The sequence below is a fragment of the Mixophyes fleayi genome, chromosome 6 (genome assembly GCF_038048845.1).
Source record: "Mixophyes fleayi isolate aMixFle1 chromosome 6, aMixFle1.hap1, whole genome shotgun sequence".
Classification (NCBI taxonomy): Eukaryota; Metazoa; Chordata; class Amphibia; order Anura; family Limnodynastidae; genus Mixophyes; species Mixophyes fleayi.
In genome coordinates this window covers 140,422,154-140,444,605 of record NC_134407.1, presented here as the reverse complement: position 1 = coordinate 140,444,605, position 22,452 = coordinate 140,422,154, and the positions used below count along the sequence as shown (strand labels likewise).

Below are 22,452 nucleotides of genomic sequence, written 5' to 3'. Positions count from 1 at the left end.
TATGTCTTTGTCTTCCCTACTGTACGGCGCTGTGGAGCACTGTGGTGCCTTACAAATTGACGATAATATTATGCCTCTTAGTGAAGCAGATGATACACAGAGTAACCTGCCTCTGAAAAATGTGACGTTCTTGGGTACATGCTGCCGCTGACCCTGCTGGTGAAGGTGAATCACCAACCCAGTCGGCTGTCACAATCATATCATCTTCAGTTTACCCAGTTCCGCTTGTCCACATATCTGTGGTTAAGTGTACAGTGGGTAGAATGGCATTTTGTAGCCCAATAATTACATTTTTACGAACCTTCTGGTAGAGGTGAGGAATAGCTTTCTAGTAAAATGGTGTCGTGATGAAATTTGGTAACAGGAACAGAAGACCTCAAGTTACTGTCTAAAACCAGCTGCATTAATAGCGGACATTGGATGCAGATCTAATACTAGCATAGTCGCCATGGCGTCTGTGATCTGCTTTGCGACTGGGTGACAGCTTTCATACTTGCTTCCTCTTGCAAAGAATTGTTTAACAGTCAATTGTTGTAAACTACTAGTAGTCTTCTTCTTGGTCTGCTTCTGGGTTGCAGCAGTGGGCCTAACACTCAAGGATTCTTCTGAGGAGTCCTGGATAGGGGAGGAGTCATCTCGCCTTAGAAACTTGGATGCAGAACTAACTCCGATCACTTGTGAGGATATTGATGATGAAGGTGTTGGGGTGTAGATTGCAGGTGCTGGGATTTAGCTGAGAGAAGGGAGGTACTGATGCTGGACTGCTTGTTGTTATTTTTTACCATAAGTTTCTGATTTTCACAAAATCTTTCCATGAACTCGCTTCAAATGGCGTAACATGGATGAAGTTCCCTAGATGGTTAAGGTCCCTACCTCTACTGACTGTAGCTTTACAATGCTACAAATGTCTAGACAACTGTTGTCAGGATTTGTGTAAAAATAATTCCACACATAAGAGGTGGATTTTTTGGTCTTATGCCCAGGTATGACAATGGCCTTCTTCTTATCACTGGCAAGAACTGCTTCCAATAGTGCATGAGTTGCCACAGTAGAGTTCATTAGTAGCTTGTTTTCTGGGGTCTCAAACAAACCAAGCACTTCAGCCACAAAAGTGGCACTGCTTGTCGCTGGAGTGCTTGCTTTGTTAAACTGTACATGTCCTTTTCAACATCTTACATAAGGTTGGGTGGGAGGGCCCAAGGAAAATTCCATCTTGCACCACTTTTCTTTTCTGCCACTGCTGTGTGGCAATGTTTCCTAGATGTGCTATGATCTGCCGTGTGTTTGTGTCATTGCTCTGTTGCTTAACATCTAACCAGGTCACTGCAGTCTTTGTTTGAAAGTGTATGAAAATATTATTGTGACCTGATAGGTGGTCAAAATTGACTGCAAATGTCTTGAAATTAATGTTATTGAGGTTAATAATAATGTAGGGAAAAAAAAGAGCAAAATAATGTGATTTTAGCAAAAAAAAAAATAGGGATTTTAGAAAAAAATAGTGATTCAAAAGCAAAACACGCAAGGGCGGTTTTACAAAAACCAAAACACAAAGTTAATCCAGATCCAAAACCAAAACCAGAACACAGTGGTCAGTGAACATCTCTAACTTTAACCTGCATGGGCTTGGAGTGCAAGGTTTCAAATGGTATCCTAGGCGTTTTTCATAATCCTTCTGGTATAATCTCTGCCAGTGGCTTCTCTAAATCCCCTTTTTAAGATATCAAACAACACATACTAGGGATGTCCTCTTTCTCCTTTCATCTTTATTCTTGTCTAAGAGCATCTTGCATTACAAATAGGAGCTAATTCTAACATATCGGGTCTCCAAGCTGGTCTGAACCACATCCCATAACATTCCTTCCTAACCTGCTTCTGCAGAGTGATAGTGCTCTGTCTGGATACAAAATTAATGCTGACACGAGTTACTTTATGTGAACAGATCCCCCACCCTCACCCTCCCCAACCACATGGCATAAAACTGTTAAAGCCCAATTTCAATTGGCAGCCTTCCAGGCTTAGTTTACATACGCATCAGTTGTATGCTGCAGCCCCCCCTCCACATGCTTCCATTGTTAGACAACATTAAAGCTGATCACAACAGATGGAATAAGCTCCTTATTTCTTGGTTTAGATGTATTGCATCAGTTGAAAAGAACATTCTCTTTGCCTTTTATATTTATATGAGTCCCTGCCGCTCAAATTGACAAATACTTCCTTTAATTCCTTTATAAGCTGATTTCTGGATATGTATGGGCAGGTAGGAAATCCCATGTTAAAATGAAAAATCTTCACACAAAAGACAGACGATATTGAAACATCTTTTTTAAATATGGTTACAATATTCTTCCTGTTTGAGAAGCGACTTCTGTGGCTTCCAAAACAACGACTTCTTAAAATAATATCTGATACATCGTTCTCATGTTATATGTGGGACCAAGCCATTTATATAAATTGCTCTCCTCTCTGAATTTGATATGTCTTTTATGGAACAACCCACAGTTATTTCCTTATATGACCCCAGTGGCTTTCTATATTCTAGACTGTGCTTATCTAATAAACACTTCCCCAAAATAGATATTTTTACTAGAGGGCCTACTAATCCCAATAATAAAAGTTCCACTTTGGAATCACTGTACCTTTTTCACCCCTCTACAAAATATTTTATATCAGTCTTATATAACGGACTAAGTTCCTTTGCACTTCCTGCCAAAGCAATATGTGGGAGTGATCCTCGATCCTGATTGGTCCACAATCTGACAAATGCTATCAAAGAGCCCAATATGCTTTAAAGAGAATGCATAAACATGCGAAGGTTGGTACCCCATAACATATCTAATAGTGCTGCCTTAAACTAGCAACACTTGGATCAAGGTCAAAACATGGGAATAATGGTATGAAATGCACCTTAATATATTACCCTATCTCTCCAAATTCCCCGGCTCCCTAAACATTTAAATAGACTAATTATTCATATTTTTAGAGCTACCTCTTGCCAATTAGCTGCATCATGGAAAGATCCCCATCCTTGCATGCTTTGTTAATCTTGCGGCTACAGTTCACTTACAATATGGAATTTATCACAAACATCCTACATAACTCTGCATTATCATTAAATAAAGTATAACTCTCTTGGCTAAGCCATAATAATGCTCCTTCCACTATTTTATCAGTGACGATTTTTTGTGTGCCCCTGACAATATCATTCTCCTACAGTATAATTTCACACACTCCAAGTATTTTCCTAAATAGGTTTGTATAACATGGTGTCCAATTTCTCCCTCTCCTCCTAACAGAATAGAAAACTACTACATAATGAGGGCATTTCAGATGTGTTTTTGGTCATGTTGCATATACAGATCTGTATGTTCATACATGTTTTCATAACATAGAATACTTCCATGTCCCATAAAATCCAGTTACACCTTTCTGTTGGTATAACTGAATGTCATACATGGTTCATCCTCTATAATTAGCACAAATATTATTTCATTATCCTGGATAAAAAGTGAAAATAAGTGTTTTCACTCTACTGGAGCTGCAATTCATTGATAACATTCTTCTTGTCCAGTGAAATCCATAACTGTATCCTGTATCTACAGCTTCCAGTTTATTCTGAACATATACAATGCACATATAGCATCCGGCCACCAACTCAGCACAAAACTGGTAATCAGTGGGATGTTTCAGTCCTCTGTTGTTCAGAGAGTCTTAAGGGTATATTTATGAAATTGCGGGTTTAGAAAAGTGGAGATGTTGCCTATAGCAACCAATCAGATTCTAGCTGTCATTTTGTAGAATGCACTAAATAAATGAAAGCTAGAATCTGATTGGTTGCTATAGGCAACATCTCCACTTTTCCAACCCACAGTTTAGTAAATCTAGCCCCTGGGTGATAATGTGCTCAATAGTAATAGCCCTTTCAAATTCTCTATTATCTCATTCTCTGTTCTCAATATCATCACCATCAGCAGTTATTTTTATAGCGCTACTAATTCCGCATCGCTGTACAGAGAACTCACTCACATCAGTCCCTGCCCCATAGGAGCTTACAATCTAAATTCCCTAACATACACACACACAGACAGACAGAAACTAGGGTCAATTTGATAGCAGTCAATTAACCTACTAGTATGTTTATGGAATATGGGAGGAAACCCACACAAACACGGGGAGAACATACAAACTCCACACAAATAAGGCGCTGGTCGGGAATCGAACTCATGACCCCAGTGCTGTGAGGCAGAAGTGCTAACCAACAAGCCACCGTGCTGCCGATGATTCATATTAATATTTGGACAGGAAAAAATAAGTTCTCTTTAGTTCCATGATTTTAGGACATGCTTATCCACTAGTCTTTTATTCTGGTCATAAAAACTGTGTGGAAGTCATAATTCCTTCTTCAGAGGGGAAATTTATCTTCTTGATTAATCTCTTCTTTTACCGTTGGAATACATAATCTTCTCTCTACTCAGTAGAAATGAGAACACTGGTTGGCTTTAGCGATTAAAGAGTCCGTTCCATACCATGAAATCTGATAAAACATCAGTCTGGACCAGTCTATTATCCAAACTGCTATTGTTGAAAATGTAGATTTTTTCAAGTCTTCATTTTACAAGGAATGTTCTCAGGTGGGCACATGTTATGCTGAGAGTTGGGGTAGCTTGTTGGCATCTTATTAATCTGCCTCCTACAGCAACCTGCAACACTGCACACTTGCATTAAGAGCCAGGGAATGGGGTTTGTCCCCTCATCCTGCTTAAAACCTCTGTGTACATTTATGAGAGGTGCCTGCTGCCTATTTCTATTGAGTTCTTATATATATCCGCAATGTTCAAGGTTTGCTTGTTTTTTATCACAACAACCTTAACTACAGCAGTTGCAAATGTAACTACCACAAATCAACCCAACCAAATTACTAACCAGTATTGGCAGCTAGCTATGTCTCACACAGAGGGCCTGAGTCATGTTCAAATATTGAAAAGAGCACAGAACTTGAGCGTAGTACCGACTGTATTTGAATCCCAGCGGATCTCAAGATGTATTGTTCTTTGAACCTGGGTGTAAATACGTTCTGCCTATACGCTACTTGCCTTACGTAGACAGACAATACACACAAGCATATGTGCAATATGGTGTAACACCAGAATGCATACAAAAAATATTATATTATAAAATAAATGAACAACTAGTAACAATATAATCATTAATATAAACATGGATTTTCAAAGAAGTTTGTTTTTTACATTCAATACATAACTCAAGATGCTTTTAATGCATTTTTATAGTCTTACTTGCATACACATGTTCTGTTGTAGCTAGTGGCACGCATACCTGTAGTGTTCAAAACAAAGATTATGCTGTGCCGGTCATAACTATCAGTCAGCACTAACACCTGCCTATGTTAGTCTGCCCTGTTCCTCCCGAGTTCTGCCACTCAAGTCAAAGGTATTCATAAGTGTCATTCGTGTTCGGACATGAATTGCATACAACTGCGTTAATTTCTGAGCAGGAGCAGAGAAATTTCACATAAGATACGCTACGCAAATGGACGTATGTCCAACATTAATCACGCCCAGAATGCGGAATACAGACATACAGAAAGCCATGCATAGCACAGGCAGGCATACAATACAGATGTATGGACATAAATATAATTCACAGAAACAGACAGTCATGTATATAGATCACACCTTCGGGCAAGGCCAAAGTCTATGATTTTCACCATGTGGCTGATGGGAGATACACAGACTATGTTTTCAGGCTGTGGGAAGGGGGTGGGAGAAGTGGTAGAAAGATAAGGGAAGGGGCAAAGATTAGGGTTGTTTCCCTGTATTCTGATAATATAAATTTTACACATACACATTTACACAGTTTGAGAAATATTTACATATTTGTCTATGATGTGAGTCATGTACATTGATTGGCGTGAGTAGTGCGTAAATGAGATGTACAATGTATGGCACCTGTGATTTTGGCTTGTGCTGATAATCATTGGGTAGTAGCACATCAACACATTTACAAGTACAGCTATTTCTACACTAATAGTAGGGGCAGAGTGCATTATTTTACTTAACACAGACTTCATTAAACGTTAAGTGTACCAGTCGCCTATTCTGGCTGCTTCAACTGTAAGTAGGCATTCTGTAAACGTTAAATATAGCATTTAAACAAATTGTGGTATTCTCTTTTGCAATGCTGTACTTTGTATTTGGTAAACACACAAAGTAACTATTTTAATTATTTTTATTTAATTTTCATGAGGTCAAAGTGTCTAGGTCTCTTTGGACACTACTAGAGGGATACTGAATCTGCATTTACCTGTCATTCTCATAGAAAATAAAAGCAAACGTCTACTCTTACTTTCATTATTCAAATTCCCCAATTAATGATATGTAAATATTGTCATTTATTTTCTTCTGGTATATCAGGCTGCTAACTCACTGATGTTTAAACGCTGAACCTGACTTGCAACTCTAATGCAGGCTCAAAACATGAGTCAGCTTGTTCAAAAATAAAAAATAAAACCCATACACTTTTTTGTTTGTTCTTGTATCTGCGTGTTTTGTGGTGCACATTTTTGCAAGCTGTTTGATTAATTTCAGTTTGTTCGAAGCAGATCACCACACTTGAAAATTGTGTACATACCTACTTGTGGTGAACAGGAGCACATTGTCATTCATATTAATAACTCATTCATTTCAACAGCCCATTCATTTCAATGGAGTTGTGTACTACATACCCCATTAAAATGGAAAGGTAATTTAAATGAATTGGCGGTTGACATGAATGGAGCTCCACAGCATTGTTAATTGTTTTTTTTTCAACTACATCAATTAGTCTCTATTGATGTGTGATCGAAAGCAGAGAATTCCCAGAATGCCCCACACCACCAACCAATCACAAGGGGCCAGCATGTGGAAACCAGTCCTAGCACTGGGACATGTTGAAAACTTGAGGGAAGGGTGGGACTAACAGTAGTCCTGTCTGTCAAGTTCAAATGTCAAAAGGTAACGTGTGGTCACCGTCCAAACGGGCATGTAGCTGGTATTAGAGCACTGCGATTGGCTCCAGGTTTACTGAGCAACTAGTGCTGAAGTACGTGGGCCCTTCCAGCTCACTTAAATGCCTCGCAGTCGCACATAAGAGTGCCACAATGATGTCAGTGGAGAGGACCGTTTATGTTTAACTAATATTATTAATATATATTCTCTTCAGCCATGTATTTATAGTGCCCAGAAGCGTTGTTTAAATCTGTTGCCCTGGGGTAGGACACGTCACTGCTTTCTGATTTGGATAAAGCTGTATCGAGAGCGTGGCTTAGTTTGTTTTCATTGTCATGGTATACGACACAAACGTGTATGGTGATATAAGGACAGGGCTGAAATGCACAGACGATAGGGAAAAAAAGCACTGCATTATGTAAAAGTTGTAGGAGGGCAAGTGCAAACCAACAACATATTCTAATAGTGAAAACCACAATTAGTGGCCAGTCCAAGCCAGTTTGGACAGGGCAGGTGAAAATATCCTGGATAAGGAGTTAAGTGACTGGTTATACAGTCCTGTGGCTGCAGCATTTCTCTGTGTAGATGTCTGTCACTAGCAGCAGCTGGGTCCCTCCACTGGGAGAGAGCCAGGGTGGGGAACAGGGATAGTAAGAGACTTGAGCCATTGGACAGAAAGCTCCCTTGCTTGATACTATACTGGTGTTACATGTAATATGATACATGGAGCTACTGTGTAGGCTTGGGGTACGCTGATAACAAGAGCTGTCCAAGTACGACTTGTGCGATAAACAGATCTCTTCTCTGAGCAAATCCCTTACTGGTCCTTGGTTACAGGGCAAAGAACTTGCTGTGAGTTTTTCAAAAGGTTACAGGTCAGGTCTGCAGTAAGCAAAAATGACGGAGCACTCCATCTAATCCCCTGGGATTTGTTTACTGATATTCTTATAGGTTCCTATTAATATACACTGGACTCTTTTACACTCAGGAAAGCTTCATAAACAGAATCAAGCAATATATCAATATGGATCTGACAGAGAGATTATTAACAGATGTCCACTTTTTTTGGTTCTGTAACTGCATAGCTCCTAACTGATAATTCAATGATCTGGAAACATTGTTATTAATTTCTTTTTCACATTTTTCACATTTTAGTTGAAAAACATTTAACTTGTCAGCTACTTTGCAGAGCTGAGGGCAGGGGTATAACCCGCAATGTCCAGATCCCGTAGCAAAACCGAAGAGTAGAGTGGGTGCTGGTGCAGCAAAAAGAGAAGGGTTTCCCCTCACAGCCGGGCCCATAGCAATCGCAATCCCTGCTACAATTATAGCTCTGCCCATGACTGAGAGGTGACTGTTTTGCAGTGTGTACACTAGTGCTTGCTGCCTGTCAAGAGCTATTGTGGTGAATGCTGGACCAGTGTAGGGGGGGGTAGAGAGGAGACCAGAATAGATAACTCAAGTTGAAATCTCCAAATCACAAGTAGAAAATTACATTAAAATATACTTTCCTTTATTTCTCCCTGCATCTTTCTTAAAAAAACTAAAACAATAAACAATCATACGACGAAATGAACACAAAACACAGGTCCATTTACGAATCATAAGATCGTTGGACCTCCATGTGTGGACATGCGCCTGCTTGTCTGCCTAGTGTCTTTCAAGGTGCACGCACATTTCTAAATCTCTGGAAACACCCTTGTAAAAGTACCTACTTTTGCATTTGGGAGAATAAACCTAAAAAGATTCAGGATGGGAACTGTAAAACCGCCACTTTAGGACTGCCGCCTTTTTACTAAATTGAACTTAAATCATATGCAAATCTGGCACCTAGCTTAGGGACACTTTTAAAACTCAGGCTGTTTAGGATTGACCATAGTGTCATTTGTGATGGACCACAATGCAACACACCAAAATTAAAACCTCAAAATTGCACCAAAAACACACTTTTCCTAGCCATTTCTGGCACTTGGAGGTGGGGTGGGTGACATTTAAGGATACAGAAAACTATACTTACAGTTTCTATAAATGTAACTGTGATCGGGTTCATATATGTCCCGCTATCAGCTTTCATATTGCCCTACATTTATACATGAATAATCAGGAAAAGTAAGCCATGCCCTTGATCTGACCAAAACATCCACTTTTGGGGAAAGCTCTGCCCTATTAACGGCAAGCTTCACCCTTCTCAAGGTCCAAGATTCAGAACAGGACTGCTTCATAGTTGAGTTAAAGTGATACTGCAAGATGCTAATGTACTAAAATATTTACATGTATGTATATGGCAGTTATGTGCTAGTACCCCATATCATATCCCCATGATGTGATTCTGGTCAATAAGGTATTTTAATGTATTTGGCACTCCAGTCTGTCAGTGACCCCTCCTTGAGCAGACATTAGACCCTAACCAGTCCTGACTCCCGGAGATACCTTCAGATCCAGGTGCAGCACGTACATCTGGTGCATATAGAAGATTCCCTCACAGATCTGGCGCACAAACACCATTGCGTCCACTTCCATCAGCTGATAATTCTCGTCGATAATCCTCCCAAACAGCTCTCCTCCCCCCACACTGAAGCATGGAATTATATGAATGGAGGTGATACGGAATCCACAGGTTACCGGATAGAGCCAGAGAAACATGGGGCAAAATTGAAGACAGGAAAGCGACAGACACGTTACAATAAATAAGAAATCACAGAATAGATAAAATAAAACATTAACATTACAACTGATGATTGTAACTACTATCTACTCTAAGAAGTATCATAATGTCAGGTCCCAGAAGGTCATCAGAAGCTGACCTAGTGCACATCACTTTCACCAGTTGTGTTTGTGTGCTACTGCCTCATCTATGTACACTGATTTCATCTATATCACCATGTGGAGACTCTTGCCCAGCTTTACCTGCATGAGCCAGAGAAGGATGAGACTCTGCTACAGGTAGGTGGTTCACCACCAGATAGGAGGTATCACCAGATAGGTGTCATGGACTACCATGGCACCTACATGCAAAGATTTAGTACAAAATACCAATTTGCTACTTTTACATGTATGGATAGACTATTTCATTAATAATCTGCAATAAATAGAGCAGAAATTAGAGGGGAGCTGCTGTAAATGAGGAACTGTGAGGTTCTGGATAGTGGATTATATAGGATGATACCTTAGTGCCCACAAGAAAGATGTTTGCCTGCACCTCCGGAGCAGCAAATGACTTGGTTGTGGCTGTAAGCTAGGTATGAGGACAGTCCTAGGGAAAGTGATGAAAGGTATTATGAACAATTGGAGGATAAGAGAAGTTATACTGTGTGTGTGACCAGTTTATGATATTTTCTAATGGTAACACAGCAGTTATGATATCTCTTAACAATAATAATTGGATGGTCAGTGTCAGGAAGTGTCCGGCCACACGGAACATCAGTCAGAGGCAGGATGTGCTCTTTAAGGAGTTACCCAGACACTCTGGCAATGTATGGCTACTATAATGTAGAGAATAGTGAAGTGTAATATCTTGCCTTCACTTGAACCTTATTTACTTGGAAAATGAAAATCCCTCCTTGCATGCTGACATTTCTGTGAACATCTTTCCCATATACCAATCACATTGCTTATCAATAAATAAATAAATGACTGACTTTAGCGTCAGGGGTATGATATAGACAGGGCCTGCAGAAATAGCAGCAGCACTCACTATTCTAGCAGCAGGAAAATCTCATTGGGAGTCTCCACAGCATCAAACATCTGGATGAGATTAGGATGATCCAGCTGGTTCATTACATTCACCTCATTTATAGCCATTTCCTGTAAAACAGAGATACAGCTACTGATAAATCTACAGACCAGGGTGTTCTGTGAGACAGACAGAGACTATTCCTGATAAACCTCCAGACCGGGGTGTTATGTGAGACAGACAGAGACTATTCCTGATAAACCTCCAGACCGGGGTCTTTTGTGAGACAGACAGAGACTATTCCTGATAAACCTCCAGACCAGGGTCTTCTGTGAGACAGACAGAGACTATTCCTGATAAACCTCCAGACCGGGGTCTTCTGTGAGACAGACAGAGACTATTCCTGATAAACCTACAGACCGGGGTGTTCGGTGAGACAGAGACTATTCCTGATAAACCTCCAGACCGGGGTGTTCGGTGAGACAGACAGTGACTATTCCTGATAAACCTCCAGACCGGGGTGTTATGTGAGACAGACAGAGACTATTCCTGATAAACCTCCAGACCGTGGTCTTCTGTGAGACAGACAGAGACTATTCCTGATAAACTTCCAGACCAGGGTGTTCGGTGAGACAGACAGAGACTATTCCTGATAAACCTCCAGACCGGGGTCTTCTGTGAGACAGACAGAGACTATTCCTGATAAACCTCCAGACCGGGGTATTATGTGAGACAGACAGAGACTATTCCTGATAAACCTACAGACCGGGGTGTTCTGTGAGACAGACAGTGACTATTCCTGATAAACCTCCAGACCGGGGTGTTATGTGAGACAGACAGAGACTATTCCTGATAAACCTCCAGACCGTGGTCTTCTGTGAGACAGACAGAGACTATTCCTGATAAACCTCCAGACCGGGGTCTTCTGTGAGACAGACAGAGACTATTCCTGATAAACCTCCAGACCGGGGTCTTCTGTGAGACAGACAGAGACTATTCCTGATAAACCCCCAGACCAGGGTCTTCTGTGAGACAGCCAGAGACTATTCCTGATAAACCTCCAGACTGGGGTGTTATGTGAGACAGACAGAGACTATTCCTGATAAACCTACAGACCGGGGGTGTTATGTGAGACAGACAGAGACTATTCCTGAAAATCCTACAGACCGGGGAGTTATGTGAGACAGACAGAGACTATTCCTGATAAACCTCCAGACCGGGGTGTTATGTGAGACAGACAGAGACTATTCCTGATAAACCTCCAGACCGGGGTCTTCTGTGAGACAGACAGAGACTATTCCTGATAAACCTACAGACCGGGGTCTTCTGTGAGACAGACAGAAACTATTCCTGATAAACCTACAGACCGGGGTGTTATGTGAGACAGACAGAGACTATTCCTGATAAATCTACAGACCGGGGTGTTATGTGAGAAAGACAGAGACTATTCCTGATAAACCACCAGACCGGGGTCTTCTATGAGACAGACAGAGACTATTCCTGATAAACCACCAGACCGGGGTCTTCTGTGAGACAGACAGAGACTATTTCTGATAAACCTCCAGACCGGGGTGTTATGTGAGACAGACAGAGACTATTCCTGATAAACCTACAGACCGGGGTGTTATGTGAGAAAGACAGAGACTATTCCTGATAAACCACCAGACCGGGGTCTTCTATGAGACAGACAGAGACTATTCCTGATAAACCACCAGACCGGGGTCTTCTGTGAGACAGACAGAGACTATTTCTGATAAACCTCCAGACCGGGGTGTTATGTGAGACAGACAGAGACTATTTCTGATGAACCTCCAGACCGGGGTGTTATGTGAGACAGACAGAGACTATTCCTGATAAACCTACAGACCGGGGTGTTATGTGAGACAGACAGAGACTATTCCTGAAAAACCTCCAGACCGGGGTGTTATGTGAGACAGACAGAGACTATTCCTGATAAACCTCCAGACCGGGGTGTTATGTGAGACAGACAGAGACTATTCCTGATAAACCTCCAGACCGGGGTCTTCTGTGAGACAGACAGTGACTATTCCTGATAAACCTACAGACCGGGGTCTTCTGTGAGACAGACAGAGACTATTCCTGATAAACCTACAGACCGGGCTCTTCTGTGAGACAGACAGAGACTATTCCTGATAAACCTCCAGACTGGGGTGTTATGTGAGACAGACAGAGACTATTCCTGAAAATCCTACAGACCGGGGGTGTTATGTGAGACAACTCCATAAAACTACAGTCACATGTCACTAGACAAATAGAAAGCTCCAAATAAAACTAAAGAAAATCTTTGGGGTCTATCTATTAATATTGGGCAATATGGAAGAATTTCTATTGCTGGTTATTGACTAATTTAACAAGAAATGTCCCTAGTGCAGGTGCGCAATGCTCAGCTACCTGGACTTAATAGCTGGCAATGGTAAGAGGAGTCTTACCGCTCCCTAGGCCAACATGGGTTCAATCTGCACATGCTCGCCAAATGGGAAACTTGAACTTAGGCCAGTAGTTCCAGAGTCAATAAAAAAATTAAAAATAAAGTTTTTAAAAAATGGAAAAATCAAAAGTAACTTTAAAAAATAAATAAAGCATTTTTTCTTTTGGGGAGCCTCTGCTTTTGCCACTGTGAGTGGCGTTGCTTTACATGGGGTATCTTCACCGGATCTAGGGCTTTTCACCTATTAATAAATAGACCACATTGTCTCATATACAAAACAAATATGATAAACCTACAGCTAAAGATCATCTGTGAGACAAGGGGAGACACATACCCTGATAAACCCACATACAGAGGTCATCTGTGAGACAGACAGACAGAGCTTCAGATAAAAGTACACAGACAGTTTTCAAGGCTAACAATTCCCAGAAGTCCCTTATTACCCTATCTCGTTCATTCAAGAACTTCAAGACTTTAGCCACAAGCTGAAGGCCACTTGACTTCTCTGTGCAGACGTGTACTTCTCCAAACCGGCCCCTGAATAGAAATTGAGTGACAGGTTAATGTAGATGTTAATGTAGACTCCCTACATGAGTGACCACCATTCCCATTTCTATTCCCCCTAGTTTCGCTCAGCCAACAAGACTTCAGTCCCTTCACTAACGTGACATCACACCCTTCACGAACGTGGCTGATGTTTTTTTAACATCGGCAACATGCATAAATTCCTCTATTAGGAGCTAGAATTAACGTTTTCTAATTCAATAATGCATTGATTCCTTCACACAGAGTTGTTTAGAATTGGTTACTTTAGGTTATTTTAGATTTTACCTTTTGTCCTTGCTGACAGCTCCTCACTAGTACCAGTAATATGCTCTGCAAATGAGGTGGAGGAGACAGATTCTGTAGATATTCCACAAATGTAAAAAGACCCACAAAGAACATATTGTGTCTGATTCGTTATGGAAAGTAAAGCAAAAAAAAAAACGGAGTAACTTTGCACCTTGGCAAAACCATGCTTCATTGGCGGGGATGTAAAATTAAAATGTGTTGGCAGATTTATAGTTGGGGTAGGGCATGTCCTAGATCAACTTTAAATTTCAGTGTACAAATAATGCTATAAAGTATTTGTGTGCTTCATAAAAAAACAGCCTGTATTTATCTTATGTGAAAATAATAAACTAATTTGCACCCCTTGTATTGTAACATGGTTTGTTTAGAGAAAACTTACTCTTTTTTTCCCGTACTTTCCTTAAGGAATGAGGACCACTATGTTTCACACAAGGCTGCCTACTCTCCTGCAACATGTGGGAGACTCCTGGACTCGAGAGAGCAGGTAATTCTACTTAAAGGGTGCCCTTCTACTTGCAAATTGAATCAAGACCACCTCAGTGACCACGAGAGTGCAAAGATGTGATGACACTTTGTATTATCATACAAAAATGGCATCAAGTCACGTCCACCTCTTCTTATACCTGCCCTTCACCTTGCCTACAGGGCTTATATGAAAAGTAAGCAGGTATAGTTTTCTAAACAGCAGGATGTCCCAATTGTAAAGCCAAATAGAGCATGCTGGCATTATATAAATAAATTTTATTATTAATGATAATAATAATGTGCCAGTGACCAATTGTGTACATTGGGTCTATGCAGTGCATGCCGAATACCTACATGTCACCCATTCCCTATATGTACCAAGGAAACTGCAGCAAAGAATAATGAATAAATGTTTGTATTTTACAACTCAGGCACCATGGCCAGTCTAACGGAGAAGTTCGGACACCTAAAAAAAACGTCTAAAATAGGCAAAATATGCTGGCAATGCCACCATGCAGCATGCATACTTCATGTGTGACTGGTTGTAAGCCTCAGATCTCATAATCCTAACACCCACTTAATTCACCTGTGTAAACTATCTCACCCTCCAAGTATGTCATCCATGTTCAGATCATACATGTCTCTAATATTTCCAGGTGTGAGAGTCACAACACGATGAGGGAACGGAGCCGGAGGTGGGGGACAGTCATCTGCCAACAAAAAGGAGTGTGATTTAAATACATGATAACTGTCTCTCTCTGTATATATATATATATATATATATATATATATATATATATATATATATACATACAAATACACATACAGTATCTATATATGTATATTTATATACACTGATTATATTACCGTATCAGGATTAGGGTTAGGGTTAGGGTTAGGATTAGGGTTAGGATTAAAGTTCATACTTACTTTACATGATCCTGCACTGGGTCCGTTGCATTGCCGCTTTGAAATATGCAAGTCGTGGTTCAAAGTGACGTAATTTTAAAGTGTCGGGCTCTTCTCACATCGGAACTGTGCTGTGTCTGTGTATACGTAAATCTGTGTTTTGCACATGTCGGTGTGTTACGATTCAGATTATTTATGTTGCTGTAAACACTGTCGGTGTTTACAACATCGTTAATACGTACTACACCACCTGTAGCTAGTGCAAATAATTATGCTAAAAAACATGTACTCAAGAGATGCCATAAACTTGAATCAGTTGCATCTGCATAGGCACACCCTTGGCACGCCCTCACTGTACATTGCCTACATCTGTTCACCCCTTCCCATCCCCTTTCCACTCTTCAAGTCATAGACAGTTGTAAGTGCTTTTGCATTCAAACATGAACTGCATGCAATTGCATTAACTGACAAAAGATCTATTCTGGCGCATGGGCACAGCTTTTTCATGCAATATGTGGCACACAAATGGACTTATGTCCGAAGATGAATCAGGCAAAAAGTCTCTATCCTCTACTCCTCCCACTGAGCTACCCATCCACTTGACCTTATCCCCTATAAACCAAGTGTCTTCTGTGCTCATTCCAGCCTTAGCTGACATGATTATTATTATTATTATTATCATTAATAATACAATCTCATTTCTTAATTTCTCTATAATCTCTCTCGCTCTCTACTTGTAACTTTCCATCACTATTCAAGTATACAGTAATTACTACTATTGTAAAAAAAAAAAAACTATCTCAATTACGATCCTAACTCTCAACTTCTCAAATCCACACACAAGCTTCCTTTTCTCATACAAACTATTATACCAGCTTCTGCAAGGTCACCTCAATATGGGTAACAGTGAGATTATATGGAAGGACCTGGCTAAATAGCAGGGGTAAAAGTAGTATCCCTATTAGTGTGCTATCATTGTTTAAACAAAGTATAAAGTTAGTTATGGCTGCTGTGAGTGCTCAGACTACTAAGTTTTTTCACTCACTAAATAGTGCGCATAGGTTACAAATAGATTTAAAATACGCATATTTTCCAACCAGAGGACAAATTCTTGCTTAGCATATTCTAGATGCCAGCTTGGCATCAAGAAAAATATCAAATGCAGATACCTGAACTTTCAGGGTAGAGAGAATCAAACCTTTATCAAGACCATACTTAACAAATACCAAAATAATAGGATTTTTAGACTTTAGACCACAAAATTAATATTTTCCAGATTCTATAATAAATAGAATAGAAGAGTTATATTTTCTTGATTGACTTAGTATATCAAAAACTTCACCAGAGACACCTTTGTGTCTTAAAAGTGACCATTCAATCTCCATGCCATCAAAGAGAGGGAGTTGGGATTCAGGTGAAGAACTGGTCCCTGGTATAGAACATTTGATCTGCCTGGTAGAGGCCAAGCATTCTCCAAGCCACTGCAAAACATGGCCCACAAGGCCAAAATTGAAAGATTTTCCTCAGAGTGCAGGCAATGATGGGAGAAGGAGAGAACACAAAGCAGAGTTTGAAGTTTCATGGTATTGACAGAACATCTACTCCAAGTGCCCTGCTGTCCCTGTGACAGGCGTAAAACTGGACTACTTTGGCATTTTGGACTGTTGCCAAGAGATCCATGTTGGGAAGACAGAATCTCTCATCTAGCAGCTGAAAGACTCCTTCATGAAAGGCTGAATAGATGGAGGAATAGGCTCCATAGCTGGATCTGACACCTTGTGAGGTAATCTGCTATGGTATTGTCTTTGCTTGCTACATGAAGTGCAGAAAGGAACTTCAGAATCTTTTCTGCCCATGACATCACTGTTGTCACTTCTGACTCCATGGTCTTTTTATTTGTGCCTTCTTGCTTGTTTCCAAAACCAGCTACTGTTGTCAGAAAAAGTCTTGAGATATTAATTTTGAAGGAATGACTAAAAATGCTGAATTGCAAGTCAAACTGCTTATTTCTAGAACATTTGTGTACAGAGGTCTTCCGTTTTTTGCCCATGTGCCCATCATTTCTATCAGCAGTTCCTGTGCAACTTGAATCTGCCATGAGCACAATCCATTCTGGTTCTGAAAGAGTAATACTTCTTAACCTCAGACTGACTGTTTTGTGAAAGATTGACCATATGGTCTAAAGAACCTAAGTTGCGATTCCATTGAGCGAGTAGACCCAGTTGAAGGCCTCGCATATACCACCTTACCCATGGAAGAATGCCAATGGGGGAAGATAACAGTTCTTCTATACAGAGACACGTTCTTATTGAAATCTGACTCTGAGACTGAATCTGGTATGCCAAAGATTGAATGTTGACAAGTCTTTCTTGTGACAGGTGTACTTTGTCTTTTACAGTATCTATCTGAACTCCCAGGAACTGAAGCTGTTGAGAGGGCATAATATGGCTTTCTGTCATGTTAACATTCCAGCCATGCTGTTGTAGGCACAGGATCAGACCTCTGCAAAAGTTTGTAAGTCTGCTCCCTACAGAAATAAACAGAGATATGGGTTGGAGACAGTCAACATATTGCTTGCTGTCCTGGTTTCCTCCTTTTAGCAGAAAAGAATTGAAATGACTGTCAAACTACCTAGAATACTGTTTCTAAGGTCTATAAGTACGGGCTTCCCTGCACGGTCATCTGAATAAGAATAAGTAAAACACCTTGCTCTTCATTCCTGAGGCAGACAATTACAGCTACCTCCAGTGATCTTTTCAACCACTGAATCAAGTTTTTGACCAAAAAGTAAAGTACCTTAAAATGGAAGCATCGTCAGGCAATTTTATGATTGCAGATCTGCAGCCCACGGATGCAGCCAAAGAGCCCTTCTTGCAACTACTGGTTCTAAAGAGAATAAAATAGTATCCAGCTAGGCTTCACAAATGAAATCAATACCTTTTCTGTAGAGTTTACAAACATTACAGTATATATTGTCTACTATTCTTTTCTTCAATATCTCTATTAGGGTATTAGCCCACAATCTGATTGCTCTAGGGCCTGATTCATTAAGGATCTTAACTTAAGAAACTTCTTATTTAAGTCTCCTGGACAAAACCATGTTACAATGCAAGGGGTGCAAATTAGTATTCTGTTTTGCACATAAGTTAAGTACTGACTGTTTTTTCATGTAACACACATATATATACTTTAAATTTCAGTGTACAAATAAGCTAGCAAGTATTTGTGTGCTACATGAAAAAACAATCAGTATTTAACTTATGTGCAAAACAGAATGCTAATTTGCACCCCTTGCATTGTAACATGGTTTTGTCCAGGAGACTTAAATAAGAAGTTTCTTAAGTTAAGATCCTTAATGAATCAGGCCCCTAGAGGCTACAGCTATTCCAGATTTAAGAACAATGCCTAAAGAAATATGTAATTTTATTAAAAATAGCTTTCCACATTCCAATCCATCCTTTAGAGGTCCTCCATCATGTAATGGAATAGTGTTTCTTATTGAGAGACTTGTCATGGCCAAATCAATCTTGGGCACATGGCTCCTTTTAGATACATCCTCATCCTGATAGGGATTTATAAGTTTAAGTCTCTTCATATTAGTCTGTTGTTTGTATAACATTTGCCATTCCTTGTATATAAGATCTTTTAAAACTTGGTGTGTATGAAACACTCTGGTTTTTAATCAAAAAGAGCATCCTAAGCGGCAACAGGGACTGGAGTATCTTCCATTCTCATGGACTTCTTGATAAATTTATGGAATAAATTAACTACATCCAGGTTAAACAATTTGGGGTCTTCTTTAACCTTTCCTGATTCAGATTATAAATCCACAAGAAAATTAATTATTCCCTAATACATGGACTAGGCCTCACATCCTCTGTATCTTATTTAATTTGAGTTATATCCTGTGGTGTATGCAGTTTTGAATAAACTCGCTGACCACTTGAATAGATTAGGAAGTCAGCCACTGAACCAATTACTTTTGAGCTCATGCGCATAATACAAAAGATGACAGGCACTTGGTAGAATTATAAATTCTTGGAACACACGTCTAATGTCTACCACCATGGAACTATAGAGTTGTCCACATACTGTATACTACAGTAATACAATTAATGAGTATGCAACTAAATAATTAAACACAAATATCTTCACTATATAAATACATTTTGACAATAAATGAAGTCTGAAGAGTTTTCCGTTGCCTTTCAGCATAATGGATGTGAAACCCTGGGGCACAGGACTCTAAGTTGTATTTTCTTCGTTGACTCTGGGACTTTCTAAAGTAAAGTTGAAGATCTACATTCCTGTTGAGAAGCCTTGTTAACTTCTAAAGTCTCTGGAATTAGATCTTGTTTAATACACATGTCTCTGGAAGCAACTTGAGGTTGTTCAACTAACATTACATTTGGCTTTTGAATTGACTCAACAATACATGAGCTCTATTGAATTGGTTCAACATTTAAACTTGTGACCTCTCTCCCTTGTGCTTTAATGATTTGCTCTACATGACACCACCATAAGCCTTCTCCAAAATAAACATACATTAATGAACCAGACCTTTAAATGATTCTGCCCGGTTGTCTCAATAATCTTGTGCTAACACTTCTTGACAAAAATGTTAATTTCTATACAGTTTTTTTATATATATTTTTGAATTTCTTGCTATGGACTTTACGTACAGTTAGTTTCAATAAGTCAAAACAAGATCTCAGGTTCCTGCTGAGCGACATCACTGCTGAGCGACATCATTGCTGGAGTGTACTAGTGTGTTCAGCAATTCAATAAACAAATAAGAAATTGTCAATTTTGTGTTGTAGAGTAATTTGCTCATGGCTCCTGGCCTTGATATCTTTCTTGAATTTTTTTAACAAATCATTCAGCTAATCCATTTGTGGTTCGGTGGTAAGGTGCTGTTAAGTACTTTATGCCATAACTTTTGATTGATAATGAATATTCTCATAAACCACCAATGTCCGAGATAGAAATGATAATGCCCTCCAGAGCTCCAATTTCAAACTCACAGTAAATGTTTATATACGGAATCCTGAATACAGCAGGAGAGTCCACTTGATCCTGTGGATTGCAAATCTAGTACAAGAAAAAGTTTCGTATATAATTGAAAAAGTTTTTTCACTCACCCTTGGATGTGATAGGGTAGGTAGCGATGTAGGAGCCCCTCATAATGGTTCAGAACGGAGTGGCGAAAGGAACTTCAATGCCCCTGCAGGTGTAGTTCCTGGGGAATCCCATTCCTTCTTAGACTCCTTCTCCTGGGACTGAGGCCAAATCGCCGGGGAGTCGGAGGTTTCTCTCCCGTCCTTCAGAGCTAATCCTACAGCTGCCGCATCTCATCTGCAGTGTCAGTTGGAGTGTACATGCACATGCATGTTTATCCAGGCCTGGATTAAGATTTTCAACACTTGGTTTTCTCATGTGAGGAGGTCCCATATGCCTGGATAAAGATTTTCAAAAATGTCGGGAACTAGTACAACTGGAGATTACGTGCGGCAGTGGACTGTTCTTCCATCCTGGATATCTCCAAAAAGGAAAGACGGCCACCCTAATACCATCATGGGAAGTACATTTCTATATGCATATATCTAATTTGACTGGGATAAGAGTCCACCTTAGAAGAAGATTACGTTGGAAGCATATCTATGTGAATTATTTACAGTATTACACTATGTTTGGGTTTTTTTGTTTTATTTTTTATATCTATATCACATGTGAGGAAGATTTAAGAAAAATTGATGTCATGGACATTTTATTAGACTTTTTGATCAATTAGAAATTGGACTACACAAACTCTGGGACAGCTGTACATATTAGGTATTGCAGATTTGAGGTTTTGCTGTTTTCGTAGTTTCAATACTTTTCACAGAGAGTTTGATTTTAGTTCACATTTATGGCACTTTTTTAGTGTATATTCTGTATGAGCATAAGATTGTTGATCGACAGTGCCATCTGTTTTTGAATCTTAAAAACTATAAAGTAGTCCACAGACACTACATATCCCTTTTTGTCCCTGGTTTTACTTTTTCCTGAGCAAGAGACTCTTGTATTGGCTTCATCATCCAGGTAAAAAACTGGTTAGATTGTTTAGGTTGTTGGGAAACCTTCCCTTTCTTAGGAGCAAATATTACACATAGGACTCCTATGTAGGCAACGCCTGGTTTATATAAATGCGTTGCTGCCAAAGTGCAGTCAGAGCAGAGGAGCAGAACCAAGTCAGGCAAACGATAAAGAAATAAAAAGCAGAAGAAAGAAAAGTTAAATAAATAAATAAAGGTAATTAGAATACCTCATAGAAAATGGATGGCGAGTGATCTACAGACAACAGAGGGCAGAAGTGGCTAGAGAGAACAGTGGAGGGGGAAGGGGGCTGGAGAGAACAGTGGAGGGGAGAAGTGGCTGGAGAGAAAAGTGGCGTAGGAGAGGGGCTGGAGAGAACAGTGGAGGGGAGAGGGGCTGGAGAGAACAATGGAGGGGAGAGGGGCTGGAGAGAACAGTGGAAGGGGGGAGAGGGCTGGAGAGAACAGTGGATGGGAAGGGGGCTGAAGAGAACAGTGGAGGGGAAGGGGGCTGAAGAGAACAGTGGAGGGGAAGGAGGCTGGAGAGAAAAGTGGAGGGGAAGGGGGCTGGAAAGAACAGTAGGAAGAAGTGGCTGAAGAGAACAGTGGAAGGGAGAAGTGGCTGGAGAGAACAGTGGAGTAGGACAGGGGCTGAAGAGAACAGTGGAAGGGAGAAGTGGCTGGAGAGAACAGTGGAGTAGGACAGGGGCTGAAGAGAACAGTGGAGGGGAGAGGGGCTGAAGAGAACAGTGGAGGGGAAGGGGGCTGGAGAGAACAGTGGAGGGGAGAAGTGGCTGGAGAGAAAAGTGGCGTAGTAGAGGGGCTGGAGAGAACAGTGGAGGGGAGAGGGGCTGGAGAGAACAGTGGAGGGGAGAGGGGCTGGAGAGAACAGTGGAAGAGGGGAGAGGGCTGGAGAGAACAGTGGATGGGAAGGGGGCTGAAGAGAACAGTGGAGGGGAAGGGGGCTGGAGAGAACAGTGGAGGGGAAGGAGGCTGGAGAGAAAAGTGGAGGGGAAGGGGGCTGGAAAG

At 40.4% G+C, this 22,452-nt stretch overlaps 1 protein-coding gene across 1 annotated transcript in view; it reads right to left on the bottom strand.

Annotated features, from left to right (window-relative positions):
* The window catches only part of MYLK2 (myosin light chain kinase 2), a 65,170-nt gene that overhangs the window by 13,965 nt on the left and 28,753 nt on the right, over positions 1-22,452 (bottom strand). Inside the window, exons 4-8 of the mRNA XM_075176559.1 lie at positions 15,045-15,150; positions 13,567-13,660; positions 10,696-10,805; positions 9,432-9,573; positions 5,691-5,761 (exon numbers count right to left, since the gene is read on the bottom strand). Of these exons, the coding sequence (XP_075032660.1) occupies positions 5,691-5,761; positions 9,432-9,573; positions 10,696-10,805; positions 13,567-13,660; positions 15,045-15,150 (523 nt within the window). The remainder of the gene's footprint in view (positions 1-5,690; positions 5,762-9,431; positions 9,574-10,695; positions 10,806-13,566; positions 13,661-15,044; positions 15,151-22,452) is intronic.